General features: G+C 37.8%; 1 protein-coding gene across 1 annotated transcript; it reads left to right on the plus strand.

The window, feature by feature from the left end:
- The first annotated feature begins 433 nt into the window (after positions 1–433).
- Positions 434–16,192, plus strand: LOC143913473 (ras GTPase-activating-like protein IQGAP1). The gene is made up of 13 exons (XM_077433298.1): positions 434–646; positions 3,537–3,787; positions 3,865–3,942; positions 6,105–6,249; positions 6,325–7,398; positions 8,439–9,262; positions 10,227–11,086; positions 12,268–12,493; positions 12,568–12,732; positions 12,808–12,987; positions 13,152–13,419; positions 14,201–14,594; positions 14,671–16,192. Exons 1-13 carry the CDS (start codon positions 604–606, stop codon positions 15,032–15,034), a joined length of 4,872 nt encoding a protein of 1,623 aa, XP_077289424.1. The 5' UTR covers positions 434–603; the 3' UTR covers positions 15,035–16,192.
- Positions 16,193–16,287: the final 95 nt, after the last annotated feature.

A 16,287-nucleotide genomic window follows, 5' to 3' on the forward strand; every position in this document is an offset into this window, starting at 1 on the left:
CATAGTACCGTTTACCATGCACCTTTTTTTTTTGATCTTTCGACTTAAGATCTTTCGATTTTCGATCTTTGCCTTCCAATATTTGCGTTTTCGGGCGTTTCACTTTCGGTCCCGCGAAGGAGACCGATTAAAATTATATGTATAAAACCTTTTTTTATAATTCGTCATAGGGCTCGAAATTATTTTTTCCCAAGGCCCGGGATTTCTTTCGCCGGCCCTGGTCCCCATAGTGTATATTTCATATCAAGTATAGTTTTTATTTGTTTAGATTAGTTTATTGAATCATTAAGACATTGAAAAGTCACGAAATTGACAGGATTACTATAACGCGAACTGTCATTTTCCGTGCAGACATTTGCGCTGGCAGCCATGGTGGGTTGGCAACGAAACGACGGGTGCGTTTGAACCGTCATACGTTTGAAGTAAACGACGAACGACAAACGACAAACGGATAACGAATAACGGATAACGGATTGCGAGCGAGGAACGGTGACATTATCGTTAGTTGCAGTCAATTGTTGAACTTCCGTTGCAGTTTGTGTTGCATATTTAAGTAATCGATCATTATAAATAAGGGCGCCGCTAACGGCTGGTGCAGCCAAGATGTCACCGACGGTGGGGCTGATAGGGCCCCTTGACATCGCAGGTACGTCAATTATTGCATATTACATGTGTATCTTCAGCATGCTTACTAATACTTGATATAAGTGCATACAATGGAACTTTTAAAATTGTACAATGCAATCCTTAAATGTCAAACAAATTTCAAAACAAAAGAATTGCTTTTTTCCATCTAATTAATCAATTACAACATATTGCATAGTATCCGCCATTTTGAATATGTTCCATTTTATATTAGGTTAATGTATATTTTTGAATAAAATTTTAGATTTTTTTCAATAGTTGATGGTTTTTTTACCAAGTACATTAGTCTCAACAATTGCAGGAATATTTGTTTGAAATAATACTGATTGAAAATGAATCTCATTGCTTGGCTGCATATAGAAAATTTTCAGAATTTTCTCTGCAATGACTAATACAATGAAAACTTTTTGTTCAAGAACGTTGCGGTCTACATATTATATAATCGTTTTAATACACCATGATAGATTTACTTACCGTCTAGCACTGAGCGATTTTTGTTAATATGTTTTGTTTTAACTCTTTGCCCGTGGCAATAAATATAGCGAACATGCCCTGTACGCAGCGGCATCTTTTTCGCGAATTTGGCAATCGAGTTTTCGACCTTAAATACAGATTTTAATTTTTACTCAAGTAACCAGATATGTTAATTAACACATAAAGTATTATTTTAAACAATAAAATACATAATATATATCGTAGTTTTGGCTTAATTGTCAAATAATCTTTCTTCATACAATTGAGACGTATCGTCGCCATTGTTCAACAGACGTGACGTCACATAAACGAGGTTTCAGTATGGTTCCACAAAAAACTAATTTTGACTGGTATATATTCATTTTAAGCAAATTGAATAGATGGCATTTAACTTTCAGTAATATATTCAACCAATTTTGAACCTTAAAACAGCTGAAATAGGCGTATATAAGGCTCAAAATCCCGTTTAAAGTTCAGAAATTCTATGGAATACAGCCACGCTACAGACTTGTCGCGCAAAGCTTCCATAGAAGACGGCCGCGGGCAAACGGTTAAAGAACGAAAAAATCTCACATTTTTACTAAGACAATACCTTAAAAACAAAAAGGGAAATATAGTCAATGTACTTGTATGTATTTCAATCTTTTCGTTTCAAAAACGAAAATCGTGATAATGTATGAGCTTTTTCTTATTTCATAACATGTTCTTTTGCATGGTTTCTCATTCGCTATTAACCCTTTGAATGCTGATCAACGCCGATCAGCGTTTTGTCAACAATCACATGAGCTTGCAATACGCCGATCGGGGTTATTTTTTGAGTATGTAAAAAATAAACAAAAATATTACCCGCTAAACCTTTCCAAGTAGGATTGAAAAAAAATGGGTCGTATAATCCATGTCAATTTTTATAAAGTCTGGTTTACACCGGAATATCTGAATTTATAACCATAGCAGAATTTCCCGATGGGAATCCCTAACTGCTGGGTATTTTAGATTGTGAGCATTACATTTTAACAACAATGAAGAAGATCGAACTACTTTTGGTAAAATACATTCATTAATAGACGTCTTTTGTTTAATTTATATTGTTGCAAGATAAATTAGAGAGTCTAAACACACCTTTACAAAAATCGAAATCCTCGGCGGCAGTTATCTATGTAGGTTAATGATCTAGGGTTTGTTTCGATTAACTACAAGTTTTATACCTGCTTTCTGTTGGATTTCTAAATAATTCTAGTTGGAAATGTTAGAGAAATTTTCAGGGTGGCAGGTTTTCAATAGAAAAGACGTCAGCACACAAAGGGTTAATCAAATAATTTTGCTTAACTTTTCGAATAATTGCACAAATTGTTATATCAAGCTGCTACGTTTTTACACTTCAAATTCGTCATTTTACAAATCAAATTCGTCGTTTTACAAATGGAATTCGTCGTTTTACAAATCAAATTCGTCATTTTACAGATCAAATTCGTCATTTTACAAATCAAATTCGTCGTTTTACAAATCAAATTCGTCGATTTACAAATAGAATTCGTCGTTTTACAAATCAAATTCGTCATTTTACAGATCAAATTCGTCATTTTACAAATCAAATTCGTCATGTTGCAAATCAAATTAAATAATTGAATGTATTTTATATAAAAAAAAATGAAAATTCGTTTTTAATCAGACCTTTATACTTTAATTAATACCATTTATATTATATTATAAATGGTATTAATTAAAGTATTATAATAATAATTATATTATTTATTATAATACTATATAATATTATATAATTATATTATTTCATATTTAGTAAAAGTATGAAATTAATAATGGTATTAATTAATAAATTAATAACATTATTTATTAATTAATTAATTAATACATTAAAAGTCTGAAATTGCCTGCAGCTGCAGCAAATTAACCTTTATAAATTATAAATAATGCATTCTCTGTGTATAATATATTCTCTATACATACATATTCTCTTTTTCTCTATAATACTCTCTATAAAGTTCCCTATGTATAATAAAATGAATATTAAAAAAATACATCTAATTGTTTAATTTAATTTGCAACATGACGAATTTGATTTGTAAAATGACGAATTTGATTTGTAAAACGACGAATTCGATTTGTAAAACGACGAATTTGATTTGTAAAATGACGAATTTGAAGTGTAAAAACTGTAACATCTATCGTAAATAGTATCAGCCAAATTATGAAACGTATCATAACAATTCTTTGAATTGACAAAAAAGGTAGGCCCAAACAGAAATTTAATGAATTTCCAAGATCATACTAATGAATGTAATAAGTAATGCTCCAAAACATTCTAGATTCACACAAGTGATATTATATTTAAAAAAAATTACTATGCAGCATAGTGTTATATTTAGCTAGTGAATAAATTGTACAATTCTTATTTGCAGCCGGCGATAAGCGAAGAACGGCTGAGGAGATGGACGAAATGCGCCAAAAGACGATGGCCTACGAGTATCTGTGTCATTTGGAAGAGGCTAAGGTTTGGCTCGAGGCCTGTCTCCGCGAGATCCTTCCCGCCACGATCGATCTCGAGGAGAATTTGAGGAACGGAGTGTACCTCGCCAAACTCGGCCACTTCATATCCCCGGAGAAATTATCGCTGAACAAAATATACGACATCGATCAAAAACGCTACGAAGTATTCATTGCTTATGAATAATTTGTATTTGTCGATGAATGATTTATATATATAGTATTTTTTCTTTATTCTTTCAGATATTTGGATTACAATTCCGACACACGGACAATATAAATCAATGGTTGAGAGTGTTGAAAACTACAAATCTTCCACAAGTATTAAATGCTTTTTAAGTTTGAATTCTAATCTAACATTTCCAATCTATACGTCGAATATATTTCCAATATATCGAATTTTAAAGATGCCTTCCGAGCTTAAATCACTACCTAAATCTCATTAATGTTATATCTAGTTTAACTGTTGAGATGACAAGAATGTTCTTATTATTCTTATATCATACATATATTTATTCGGTCCATAGATATAGAATAACCTAGATAAGCCATAACGTACACTTTTGGTCGGAGATGTTGTTTAACCCTTTGACTGCTACAACAACGATAAATCGTTGTTTTGAAATCGGCGAAGATTGCTACGACGATCGTTGTTGACGTCATTAATTGTCGTATTTCGATACTTTCTTTGAGCCACCAGCGCATCAGTGGCACGAAACATTTTTTTTATATACGTATTTATATTTATTTTTCAATCAAGCTTTATAAATATTTATCAATTTTTTAAATAAAAGCTCTTCAATTTCGGGTTCATCATCAAAGTAAATTTCGGGTTCGTTGTCAATGTCATATAAGGAGTTATTACTTGGGAATTGATTATTATCGATAAATTCATTTTCAGAATCAGTAGAGCTGCTGATTTGTCGAGTTCCTCGGCGAGGAGCTATTATTTCGCTTTCATCACTTTCACTGTCCGATATCATTTTGCAGAGTTAAAATAAATGGCAAAAAACAATAGAAATCCGCTTTCAATTATATAGGTCACGAGACGTCACGAATTCATGCAATCAATCAAATGCAACTGAAATGCATACAAAATGTTTATGATACATGTTGAAAAATTATTTGATTATTAGAAACTTCGCATCCTTGTGTGTCTCGCTCATACGTACACAATTAAAACCAAGAAAGAAAGAGAGAGAGACCGCTAACTGTTTCGAATATATCGCGTGTTGTAAGGATACATCGATATCTAAAAATAGATTATTGAAAAGAATAAAGCCTCGGAAAACAATCGTCAAAACTTATTTAGTGTATATATGTAGGTATCTCTTTCGCACGCACGCATGTAAAAGCAAGACAGAAAGAGAGAGCACGAGTCCACGACTGCTTCTTAAAGATGTATATAAAGTATTATAAAAATTACGAGTGTTCGGCGAAGTAAGTATGTAAAAAAAAATATTATATTAATTTTTTTCAAAATAATTACAAATGTTAGCATTTTTCGCTTGGACATTGAAAAACCTCGTAGCAGCCAAAGGGTTAACTAGCGGGGAAGTGGTGAAAAAAAAGGTCGACGCAGCGGTCGTCAGTGGTCAGCAACCAGTTTATGTACATATGTACATGCTCTGAAGTTTTATTTTATTTATAACTTTATTTTATTGGACACTCCGCGTGACAGTAAACCAAACTAATAAAGCCATATTAAGAAAAAAATATTTAGCTATACACACTATATTAAACTACAAATGTATGTTACTATAATAAAACCATCATTAACTATTACAATATTTAAACATTAGTAACTTCCGCAAGGGTCAATTTTAAAGCTGACACTTTAATATTTAGTTCATTGTTTGTAGTTTTAAACTTAATGTCGATTTCTGAATTTCCTTCAGTGCCAACAAGATATTTAGTGACACCCAGGTTGTCGACCGCTGTTCCATCAGTACATATATCGCGCCGATATTTCATTATATGTTAAAATACTACTACAATTGAAGACATTATATATTAATTCTTACTTATGATATGTGATGCCATCCGCCTTTTTATGTTTTCTTGAGTAATTGTAACACAATTTCACTGAATACGTTGACATTTTCGAAAAATATCAATCGACCTTCCGACTTAGAAGCTAACTACATAGCTACTGAGAGAGAGTGTGCATGCACCAACAGGGTGATCGGCTTAGAGCGTCAGGGCGTATCTATGTATTCAATATCTATGATTTTTGTTTTGTTTTGTAACAATTGCCAAAACTCTTTGGGATCATCAGCTTTGTCGCCTTCCCAAGTATTTTTAAATACTAAAATATGCACATAATTATATTATACATATGTACATGTATTAAGCGAAATGGCTTATCATAGTATTTTTCAACTTTTAACCAGTATTCGGTCAGCTGTTTTATAAACTAATGTCTCTTGAGTTTATAATCTTATTTGTTACACATATGTTATACTATATTCTTTACATTGTAGACATTTCACCCAGAAACGACAGACGTGTATGACAAAAAAAACATGCCCAGAGTTATATACTGCATTCACGCTCTGAGCTCACATCTGTTTAAATTGGGAAAAGCACCTTTGATTGAGGACTTGTACGGAAAGGCCAAATTCACCGGTAAATATACGTACATATGTTAGCTCAACATATTCAATACCTCATTCGAGTATTTCTATTTGAATCGGTTTTCAGACGAGGAAATCAATGCAATGAGCAAAGAACTACAGCGGTACGGCATCAAAATGCCCGCATTTCAAAAGATCGGTGGCATTCTCTCTTCGAACATAGACGGAGATGTTGCGGCTCTGCACGCGGCTATCATCAACGTAAACAACGCTGTGGATTTGGACGACGACATCGAATCGTCACTGCTCAATCCGACCGCCCAACTCAAGTACATACTGCCGAATCTGCTGCCGACGTATCACGTGGTCTTGCAGCATGCGAGAAAGCTGAAGATTCAGAACACGTTGAGCCGATCGATGAACGATAGCTACACTCCGGACGTGTACGACGAGCTTTTGACTCAAGCGGAGATTCAAGGATACATTTTGAATGTCAACACTTCGTATGCCGTCGGCGAAATATTCAAAGTCGTCGATAACAACGACGACGGGAGACTCTTCGACGAGTTGAAGCCGTCTTGGCTGCAGCTGAAGAATTTGGACGGCGAAAATTCTCATTTTTATTTAGATTTGCTGACGAATCTAGACGTGGATCACAAGAGCTTGTTGCAGTTCGCCGACTTTAATAAATTACTGCAGGCGATCGTCGACGAGGGGAATTCGAAAGCCGAAGCGTACGATTTCATCAAAGAGTCCGTGAAGAGCGTGAACACGGCTCTGGACGGTGATAATTGCAAGAATCTGTACAATGCTCTCGTCAATCTGAACGGTTATGTCAAGTTCAAGATTGAAGAGTTTTCAATGCCGCTCTTCCACGAAGAGCTCCGACTGGCCAAGATGGAGCTGGACGAGGATTTGGGTTTTGACGATATATCAAAGAGTTGCCGCGTGCTGTCGGCGACCGCTCACATTTCTAAGGTTTTGGATTTCGGTAATCAGCTCACGTTGTGGGATGCCTTGAACGACAGTGCTTTGCAGCTGAGCGGACTGCGCTTCGGAGCGTGTCAGGATTATCAACGATCGTTGAAGGCGGCTCGCACGGCGAAACGGCAAGCGGCTTTGCCCTGTACTCTGCTCACTCTGTTGGACGTTCAAGATTGTATCGACGACGTCAACACCCAGGACGATCTCGCTCAAGATTGTAAGATAATAGTTTCTTATGTATTCTTAATGATATAATCATCATCTACAGCCATTCACCATCCAATGTTGGATGAAGGCCTCCAACGCGCTTCCACTTGACTCGACTGTTTTGCGCATTTCTCTTAATATTTTTCTAATTTCGTTCACCCATCTTCCTTGCGGTCTTTCTTTTACTCTTTTGCATTCTCTCGGGTACCATTCAAGCACTTCTTTCGTCCATCCTCCTAGCTACGTGACCCGCCCATTGCCATTTCAATCTCTTCACTCTATCCACTATGTCCACTACCCTGGTCATACTCCTCACCCACGTGTTCCGCTTTCTGTCTTTCCTCGTTATGCCGAGCATACAGCGTTCCATATTTCTTTGAGTGCATTGAACTCGATGTAGCATCTTGACGTTCAGTGTCCAAGTTTCACATTCATACGTCATCACTGGCAAAAAACGCATTGATCGAAGATCTTTTTCTTCAGGCAGAATGGCTTTTTTGATTTTAAAACAACATTCATTCGTCCAAATGCACTCCATCCTAATTTCACATGTCTCTTTATCTCATCATCTTTACTACCTGACATGTCAATTATTTCACCTAAATATAAATAATGAATTACTACTTCTACTGGTTTATCATGTAATGCGATGCTATCAGGCATGTATTAACTATTGAACATTAGTTTGGTCTTATCTACGTTAATTTATAACCCTACTTTCCCTGTCCAGCTGTGCTAGTCTGTTCAGTAGGTCAGCTTGGTCGCGAGGTATTAAAACTATCGTCTGCTAACCGAAGGTGATTCAAGAAGCGACCGTTGATGCTTACTCCGGCTGTGTCCCATTCCAAGTACCTGAAAACTCCCTCAAGCACTGCATTGAATAACTTGGGCGAGATGGTATCTTGTCTTACTCCTTTTCCTATGCTAAATTTATCAGTACCTGAAAAAAATAAACCCCACATAGGGTTCCGGCACTCCCTGTGTTTGTGTAGATCGTTAACTACTGCATTTATTTATTAACTATTAATTCAAAATGTCGTCTCATTTCAGTGATAAGTGACCTGCACAAAGTGAACGAATCGGTGAAACAAAACGACCCGGACAAGTTGATAGACGCATTGAATAGCGAAAAGTTCAGCCACTTGGGACCGATAAGCCATGGAGATGTCGACTTATACTTGCACTTGTTCAGGGCGTGCATGAAGAAGAGCAATAGCACGGAGCTCTGGCTGGATGACGTCGAGAGTGTGACGAGGCAGGCTTCGCACGAAATCAAAAACATCAAACAGACACGCTCGCTACTCGTCGACTTTGACGAAGCCCTCTCCAACAACAACATGTACAAGTTCGTAGACGTTCTGCAAAAACTCGGCCACACTCCGCCCGACAATGACAAAGATCGCCGTAGAATGTTCGAAGTTTTCTCGGCGAAAATGTCGGCACGCCGATCGCCGTGGCTTCGACACACCACTGCACCTGGAAAAGACGTATACATAAACGTGGAGTCTCGCTCGCACGTTTGGCTTGCCCCGAAAAACTTCACACCGGGCTCGGGACGCTTCTCCGTCGAAGATATCGACGCGCTAGTTAAGAAGATAGTATCTCGCGAGGATGCGACGAAGCAGCGAAAGGTCGTCGAGGCCGTGGTCAAGTTGCAGGCGTACGCCCGAGGGTATCTGATACGGGTCCGATATGCGAGGATGTTGCACTTCGTCAGGCACGTGTCACGCGTGGTGAGGATACAGGCGTGGTGGAGGAGTGTGCTCGCTCAACGGGAGTACGAGCAGTTGTTGAAGTTGTATCGGGCACAGAAGCAGGCTCGTCAGATGAAAAAGGTTCAATGTGAGGATCCATGGCAACGCTACAAACGGAGGGTGCGTACTATCTGATAAGATTTAAGTATTATATTACGTATGCATTGGAAAAAGTGTTTGGCTCAAAATTCGAATGTATAGATTGCCTATTTATTTTAACTGAAAAATTCAGCGGCTCTGCATTTTTCATAGAAGCACTTTTGTTGAAAAATAATTTATTTTTAAAGTTACTGTTTTTAAAATCCTCAATGTAATTTTTTATTTTTATTTATGACTTTTTTTTAATTTGGGTGGCTTGAGAATTGTGCTTTATATTTTTATTCTATTTTATTTTTACATATATATATATATACATACCAGGAAGGCCTAACAGGTAAACCCCAATTGAGAGGCTGAAGAACACGAAATTAACAATTAATTAATTAGCAAATTAATCCATAGAGACATGTATGGATTTATACTTGTACATAAATTTTTACATATTGTACATATGTAAATCAAATTCAGGGTATTTGTAACATAGCGGGTAGGATGAGTTTTTGAAGGAACCGTTTCAACAATGAAATCAGATAAATTGGCAAACTATGATAGGAAACGATCGACTTGGAGTCACAAATATCCAAATCTGACCAGCAGCATTAAAGATTAGCCCGGAATCGAACCCGGTAACCTCTCAGTGTTAAACATAAACTCAACCACTGAGCCACACTGCTGGCTATGTAAGCCATTATATGTATAAAGTATCAGGGATAAGAATCATGAAACTGAAAGTGTGTTTCCATATTAACTTTGTTGATAAAATAAAGTATAACTTAGGCTCATTGATCAAGAATATGCGAGAAAGTATTATTTATCGATTTAATCGGTTTTGATATAAATTAAATTTATGACTATAAACAATAAGGAAATGATATATTCTTACTCAGTAGGTCTTAATTGATTTGAGAAAATTTAAAAACAAATTGTTCATCTTTGCGGTGTTTCTATTATATATAATTTTTGTTTTATTATTATCACTTTTCAGGAGAAGGACATAATCAAAATACAATCAATGTGGCGAGGAAAGCAAGCGAGGGTTGCCTTCAATTCTCTGTGTCACGTCAAAAATCCACCGTTCAAGGTTGTAAAATACTTTGTGCCGCTGCTTGACTTCTCTACGGCCGACTACGACAAGGAAATACAACTGCAGACGCTGCGATCGGAGGCAGTGCAGATCATACGAAAAAACCAAGAGCTGTCGAAGCAACTCGATGGCATGGATATAAAGATCGGCCTGCTCGTTCAGAACAGAATCACGCTGCAGGACGTCCTGGCGCATCGGACGAAGATCAACGACCTGGCCAAGGAGAGGGGCACGACCCTCAGACTGGACGCTCAGCCGCAGACGAAGCCGACCAAGACTTACCTGACGACGAGCGTACGCGGCTTGAAAACCCTCACGAAGGAGAGCCGGAAGCTCTTGGACGGATATCAGAAATTGTTCTACACACTGCAAACCAACCCGTCGTACTTGTCCAAGCTGTTGTTCTGTCTGCCGCAGAGCAGGACGAATCAATTTTTGCAGAATGTCATTTTGACCTTGTACAACTTTGGGGCGAACGCCCGCGACGAGTACCTGCTGCTGAAACTGTTCCGGTTCAGTCTGGAGGAGGAGATCAACAGCAAGATCATCAAACCGATGGACGTGATCACCGGCAATCCGATGGTGTTGAAGATGGCCGTGAATCACGCTCGACAGATGACCGGTCTGACGAGTCTGAGGAACATCGTCGGACCGCTCGTCGATAAGATGTTGAATGACAAGAACATCAGCATCGAGACCAGTCCCGTAGACATTTATAAAGCTTGGAGGAATCAGATGGAAACTCACACTGGACAAGCTTCGTAAGTATTCAATGACACACACGATTGTATAAATATACATATTCGTTAAGATTGGGAGTTGCTTTTCTCGTGAGTATGTTGCCACCTCTGGGATTCCCCAAGGATCAAATCTTGGCCCTTTATTATTCCTATTATTTATCAACGATATTCATTCATCTATTCGCCATTCTAAATTTTTATTATTATATGCGGATTACTTAAAAGTTTACAAGATTGATTTACCTGACGCTCATTATTTGCAAGAGGATTTGAATTCTATTTTTGAATGGGCTAATGTCAATAAACTTCCGTTCAATATCCTAAAGTGTCAGGTCATTTCTTACTCTCGTTCGCGTTCTCCTATTGAGTATCCGTGCAGATTTCACGATTCTCCTCTTCTGAGAGAATTATTTATATCAGATCTAGGAATCGTTTTCGAAAATAGTTGGAGTTTCAACATCCACATTGAGAACATCTGCGATAGGGCAACAGAAATCCTTGGATTCGTAATCTAGGGCTCACTGCCATTCGTCCCTTATATTGTTCGTTAGTTGGCAGTGTGCTTGAGTCTGGCTCTATTACATGGTCACCCTATCAAGATCGTTACTCCCTGATGTTGGAACGAGTCCAAAAAAAATTCCTCAGATTTTTATATCCGAAGACAATTGGATTTTATCCATATCTGTTCCCTAGTGCCTTTGTCTTGGGATCTTTGGGGTTCAACTCCTTGGCAAAGAGAGGAGTAAAATTATTCACAATCCCGCTATCCTGGAGAAGCTTAATTTTTTGGCCCAGGAAAATCATAAGGTTTTGCGAAAGCATGATTAGGGCTAAAACAAACGTGCTCATGAACTCCCCCCCCCCCCTCCCCCCTTGAGTGCTGTTCTACTCCTCAACTTACTGGCACATTCCTTGGATCTCTTCAATGCCAGTTATGTTGAGTTGGTCAAACACATCGCACGATATGATAATCTTTATTATTTATTTGTTTTTCACTAGACATATTTCTTACTTGCTTTTGATTTTTGTTACTCTTGTTTTATGTATACTTATATTTGTATTAATACCACATACCTATCAAGTCTCTATTGTATTGATTTTTTAAAAATAAAATATTTGCATCGAAGTGTATATATGTACATATATGTATTATATATCCGTATGTGCTTGTGAAATCCCCTGTACTATCATTTTTTTTGTAGATCTTTACCGTATGCGGTGACGCAAGAGGAAGCGTTGTCGTATGAAGAAGTTCGACTTCGTCTAAATAAGGGTTTGGAGACGCTGACCACAATGGTGACCGTGTTCATAGAGCGCATAATAGGATGCTGTCACATGTTGCCGTTCTCTATCACGTACATGGCTCGCGTTCTGCACCACTCCCTGATCAAAAAGTTTCCGTTCTCTCCCGAGAAGGAAATTCTCAAAGTAAACTTTATTCTATTTCAAAATTAAGCGTGCAGTGTGATTAATATTAATTCATACACAACTTTCGATTTCAGGTCATTGGACATTTTGTGTATTACCAGTTTATCAACGCTGCTATTGTGGCTCCGGACGCTTTTGACATAGTCTCGCTGTCGCACGATCGAGCGTTGTCGAACGATCAGCGCAGAAATTTGGCTTCTGTTGCCAAAATATTGCACTTTTCCGCGTCCAAGAAGGGGGTGGGTTTTTGTCGAATTGTCGAATCTCCGTTTGCAGGAATATAACTTTAATATTAACACTCGGTTAAATTTCAGTTCGGCGAAGAGTCGGCTCATTTGCAATGCTTGAACCCGTTCATAATCGAATGCCACGAAAAGATGAAAGACCTGTTCCGCAGGTGCTGTCAAGGACCTTCGCTCGAAGAACACTTTTCAATGGATGAATACTCCGAGGCAACCCTGCTGAACAAACCGCACATTTATATAAGTATACAGGTGGGTCGGCGCACGATGAAAAATCATTAGTTAATTAACATGAAAGGCTCGGAGCCTGGTGACGAAGGTCTCCCATACAAAAGTAGTTAGAGAATCAGTTTTTATTACCGTTTACTAGTATACGCATTATCAACTGACGGCATGTTTGTACGATTTTTTTTTAGGAAATATGCGACACTCATACTCTCCTCGTGGAGTACGAAGAGATAATTGCTCCGGAGATGACCGACAAACTGCACGCGATATTGGACAACTTGGGTCCGCTGGAGCCGGGCGACGTTATACCGATAGCGATCATCGCTCCACTCAACACGGAAGTATGCCTAACCCTCACCGACGACAGCGAAGTCCCCGTCGACGATCTGACTGACGTGAATAAGTTGTTCATCAAAACCAAGGAGTTGTGCGTGTCCGTGTTGCCGTTTTTGAACGGTAATATTAAATATATTATACACCATGACCATAAATGCATGCGCGATATTTGTATTTGATGTGTGAGGCTATCCATGGTAAAAGTTAAACTGCCGGTACCACGCGGGTTGACAGAAGAAGAAGTTGAGTACTGTAGGTAGGGAAAGTATGTATGTTGACCATGTCCCGGCCTATAGAAACACGTGTGTTCGGAAGAGGATATTTATTGTTCAGTTGACACAAGTTTCATTGTATGTACGGCGAAGGAGATAGTTGCTCGGCCTCAGAGGAGTGAGCAGGCTGAACTCCTGAAGCTCACTGGCACCTGGGGATGATGCGCTGGTTTATATACTGATTGATTGTGCAACGCGTAGCTTGGCTGGTGAGATTGTGTTCTGGAAGATTCCTACGGGGTCGAGGTTATCCTTTCTGTAGCTGTGCCTCAAGTTTTGGTTGGTGCGTAGCTATGTGGTGAGATCATCGTCTCGGGGGTTTCCTTGTACTCGCGGTTACATAGCCGAAGCGAGTTGATGGTGTCTTTGCCCTAGTTTGAACGAAGGTATTTCGGCCGAGGTCGATTTTACATGTTCGTACAGCTCGAGTTTGATGGGGAAATAGTTGAAATCATCGACCTCGATTCGGGATAGTACAAGTTGTGCTATACACCACATTGGTCCAAAAATATGAATTCAAAATTTCGACTGATTTTTACTGTATTGATCCCATATCACGTTTCAATGGTGTCTAGTTTTAACAAATACTTTTTTTGTTTTTGTTATTAATAGTGATATTTATATTTCAGGCGATCATTTATTGGAAGCGTTGTGCATAGGGACTACTAAAGAGCAGCAGGAGCAGTACGGAGCGTATGTAAAGCAGCGACTGTACTCGGGGATGATCAAATCGCAAGACAACATGACGCTCAGGGAGCACATCGCCCGCTTGAGGAAGTATCTGGAGAGGTTGGAGGACGAGGGTTACGTGACCCGAGAGGACGGCTATCAGAACATCGTCACGGCAATAGCGCTCGATCTGTGCAACAAGGGAAAGTACAGACGGAGTCAGCTCCGAGCGCTTCAGATGATGAAGAAGACCAAGAAGGCTCTGGACGAGAAGGCAAAGTTCTATCAGGACCAGGTCGACTACTACAATCAGTACATCAACAAGTGTTTGGAGAATCTCAACGCTGGTAAACGGTCAGTATTCACATGACTTTATATGGTAATCGGTCTTGATAGATGTGTACATATATGGTGTTGTTTTCGTTTACAGTTCGGTGCACGTGGTCGGTCGCAAGGGTGGTAAGAATCCCGGTAAGATAAAGTCGAAATTGAATTTGAAATACACGGCGTCGAAGCTGCACGAGAAGGGCGTTCTGATCGAGATCGACGGCCTGACGACGGGACAGTTCAGGAGCGTCTTGTTCGAGATAGCGCCGACGGACCAGAACGGAGTGTTCACTGTCAAGGGTAAGTTCATGGGCGTGGAGGTGGACAAGATCGAGGTCGATATACAGTATCTGCTGCAGCTGCAGTACGACGGGTGCGGCATCATGAACCTGTTCGGAAAGGCCAAGGTCAACGTCAACTTGTTGCTCTTTTTGCTGAACAGCAAATTCTACGGCAAAAAGGCTTGATTGTGCTGTGTCGACCAACGTGCCAATTCCCAAACTAGTCAACAATCGTATCTTGACGAAATAATTTGTATTTGGTTTGACATGTCTCAATTTGAATGTACATATTATTATTTTGGAACAAAAATGAAAATTCAACGTTAAATCATTTTTCCCATCAGTTGTACAGATATTTGATTTTTCAGTACAAATATTTATGTTTTATAAATTAATTAATTGGATTTATCGGTATTGATTTTTTTGTACATATGTATATGTCTTCGGCATACAAAGATAATCCATTCACTAAATAATTTGACAGTAAAAAAATAATTTGTTGTCATTTAAGTATTATATTGTTAAATTAAGTTCTCATACTATGTTCCATTTAAGTTAAACTGCATATGTAGTACGGAGTGTAAAAACATTAATTGTGTTAGGGTACGATTTAACTGTACACTGAGAAAAATACTTTGTATCTTAAAAAAAATGTTTGTGCATTAAAAATATGCTTTATTTTCGGTGCATTAAACAATCTCGTATTTTGCATCGAATAAAAAATTTTGGCATTATAAAGTGACCATTAAAAATATGAAACGATCATTCGAAAAAATAGATTTTAGCATTAGAATAGATACAAAAAGTGGCAACGTTGCAGTCTTCCGCTATTGGCAACTGTCAACTGTCAAAAGTGTTTACTTTTGTTTTTCACTAGTGAAATGTAATCTTAACGAAATAAAATCAACCCTAACTTAACCAAACCAAACCATAAATAAATAAAACCAAACGTTGGTTCGTATTTTGGTATTCGCAACGTTGCCGATACAGTTCATCTATCATTTTAATGCACATTTCATCCACTTTTTAAGTAGCAAATATTTTTTTCAATGATCAATGCAATCTGTATCCATAATTTAGAAATGCACACAAATTTTTTGTAATGTACAGAAACTTTTTTTTTAAGTACAAAATTTTTTTTAAATGCACATTTACTTTATAAAATGGACGTTTAAATTGTTCTCATTATGTTACTTATAATGTAATTTGAAACCATTTAAATAAATGGAAATAACACAAATACATCAGTTAATGGATTTTCAATCTACTTTTTTGTAATTTATGAACCCTTAAAATTTTAAATAGTCTGCTAGAAACATTCTGTATAACGATAGTATATTTATTAAAAAAAAACACAAACTAATAAATCTTCCTTATTTTAAAACGACACATTTTACAATACATTAACTTATTTATATAATATAATATATCTATGTATA

This window comes from Arctopsyche grandis, chromosome 6, assembly GCF_051622035.1.
Source record: "Arctopsyche grandis isolate Sample6627 chromosome 6, ASM5162203v2, whole genome shotgun sequence".
NCBI lineage: Eukaryota > Metazoa > Arthropoda > Insecta > Trichoptera > Hydropsychidae > Arctopsyche > Arctopsyche grandis.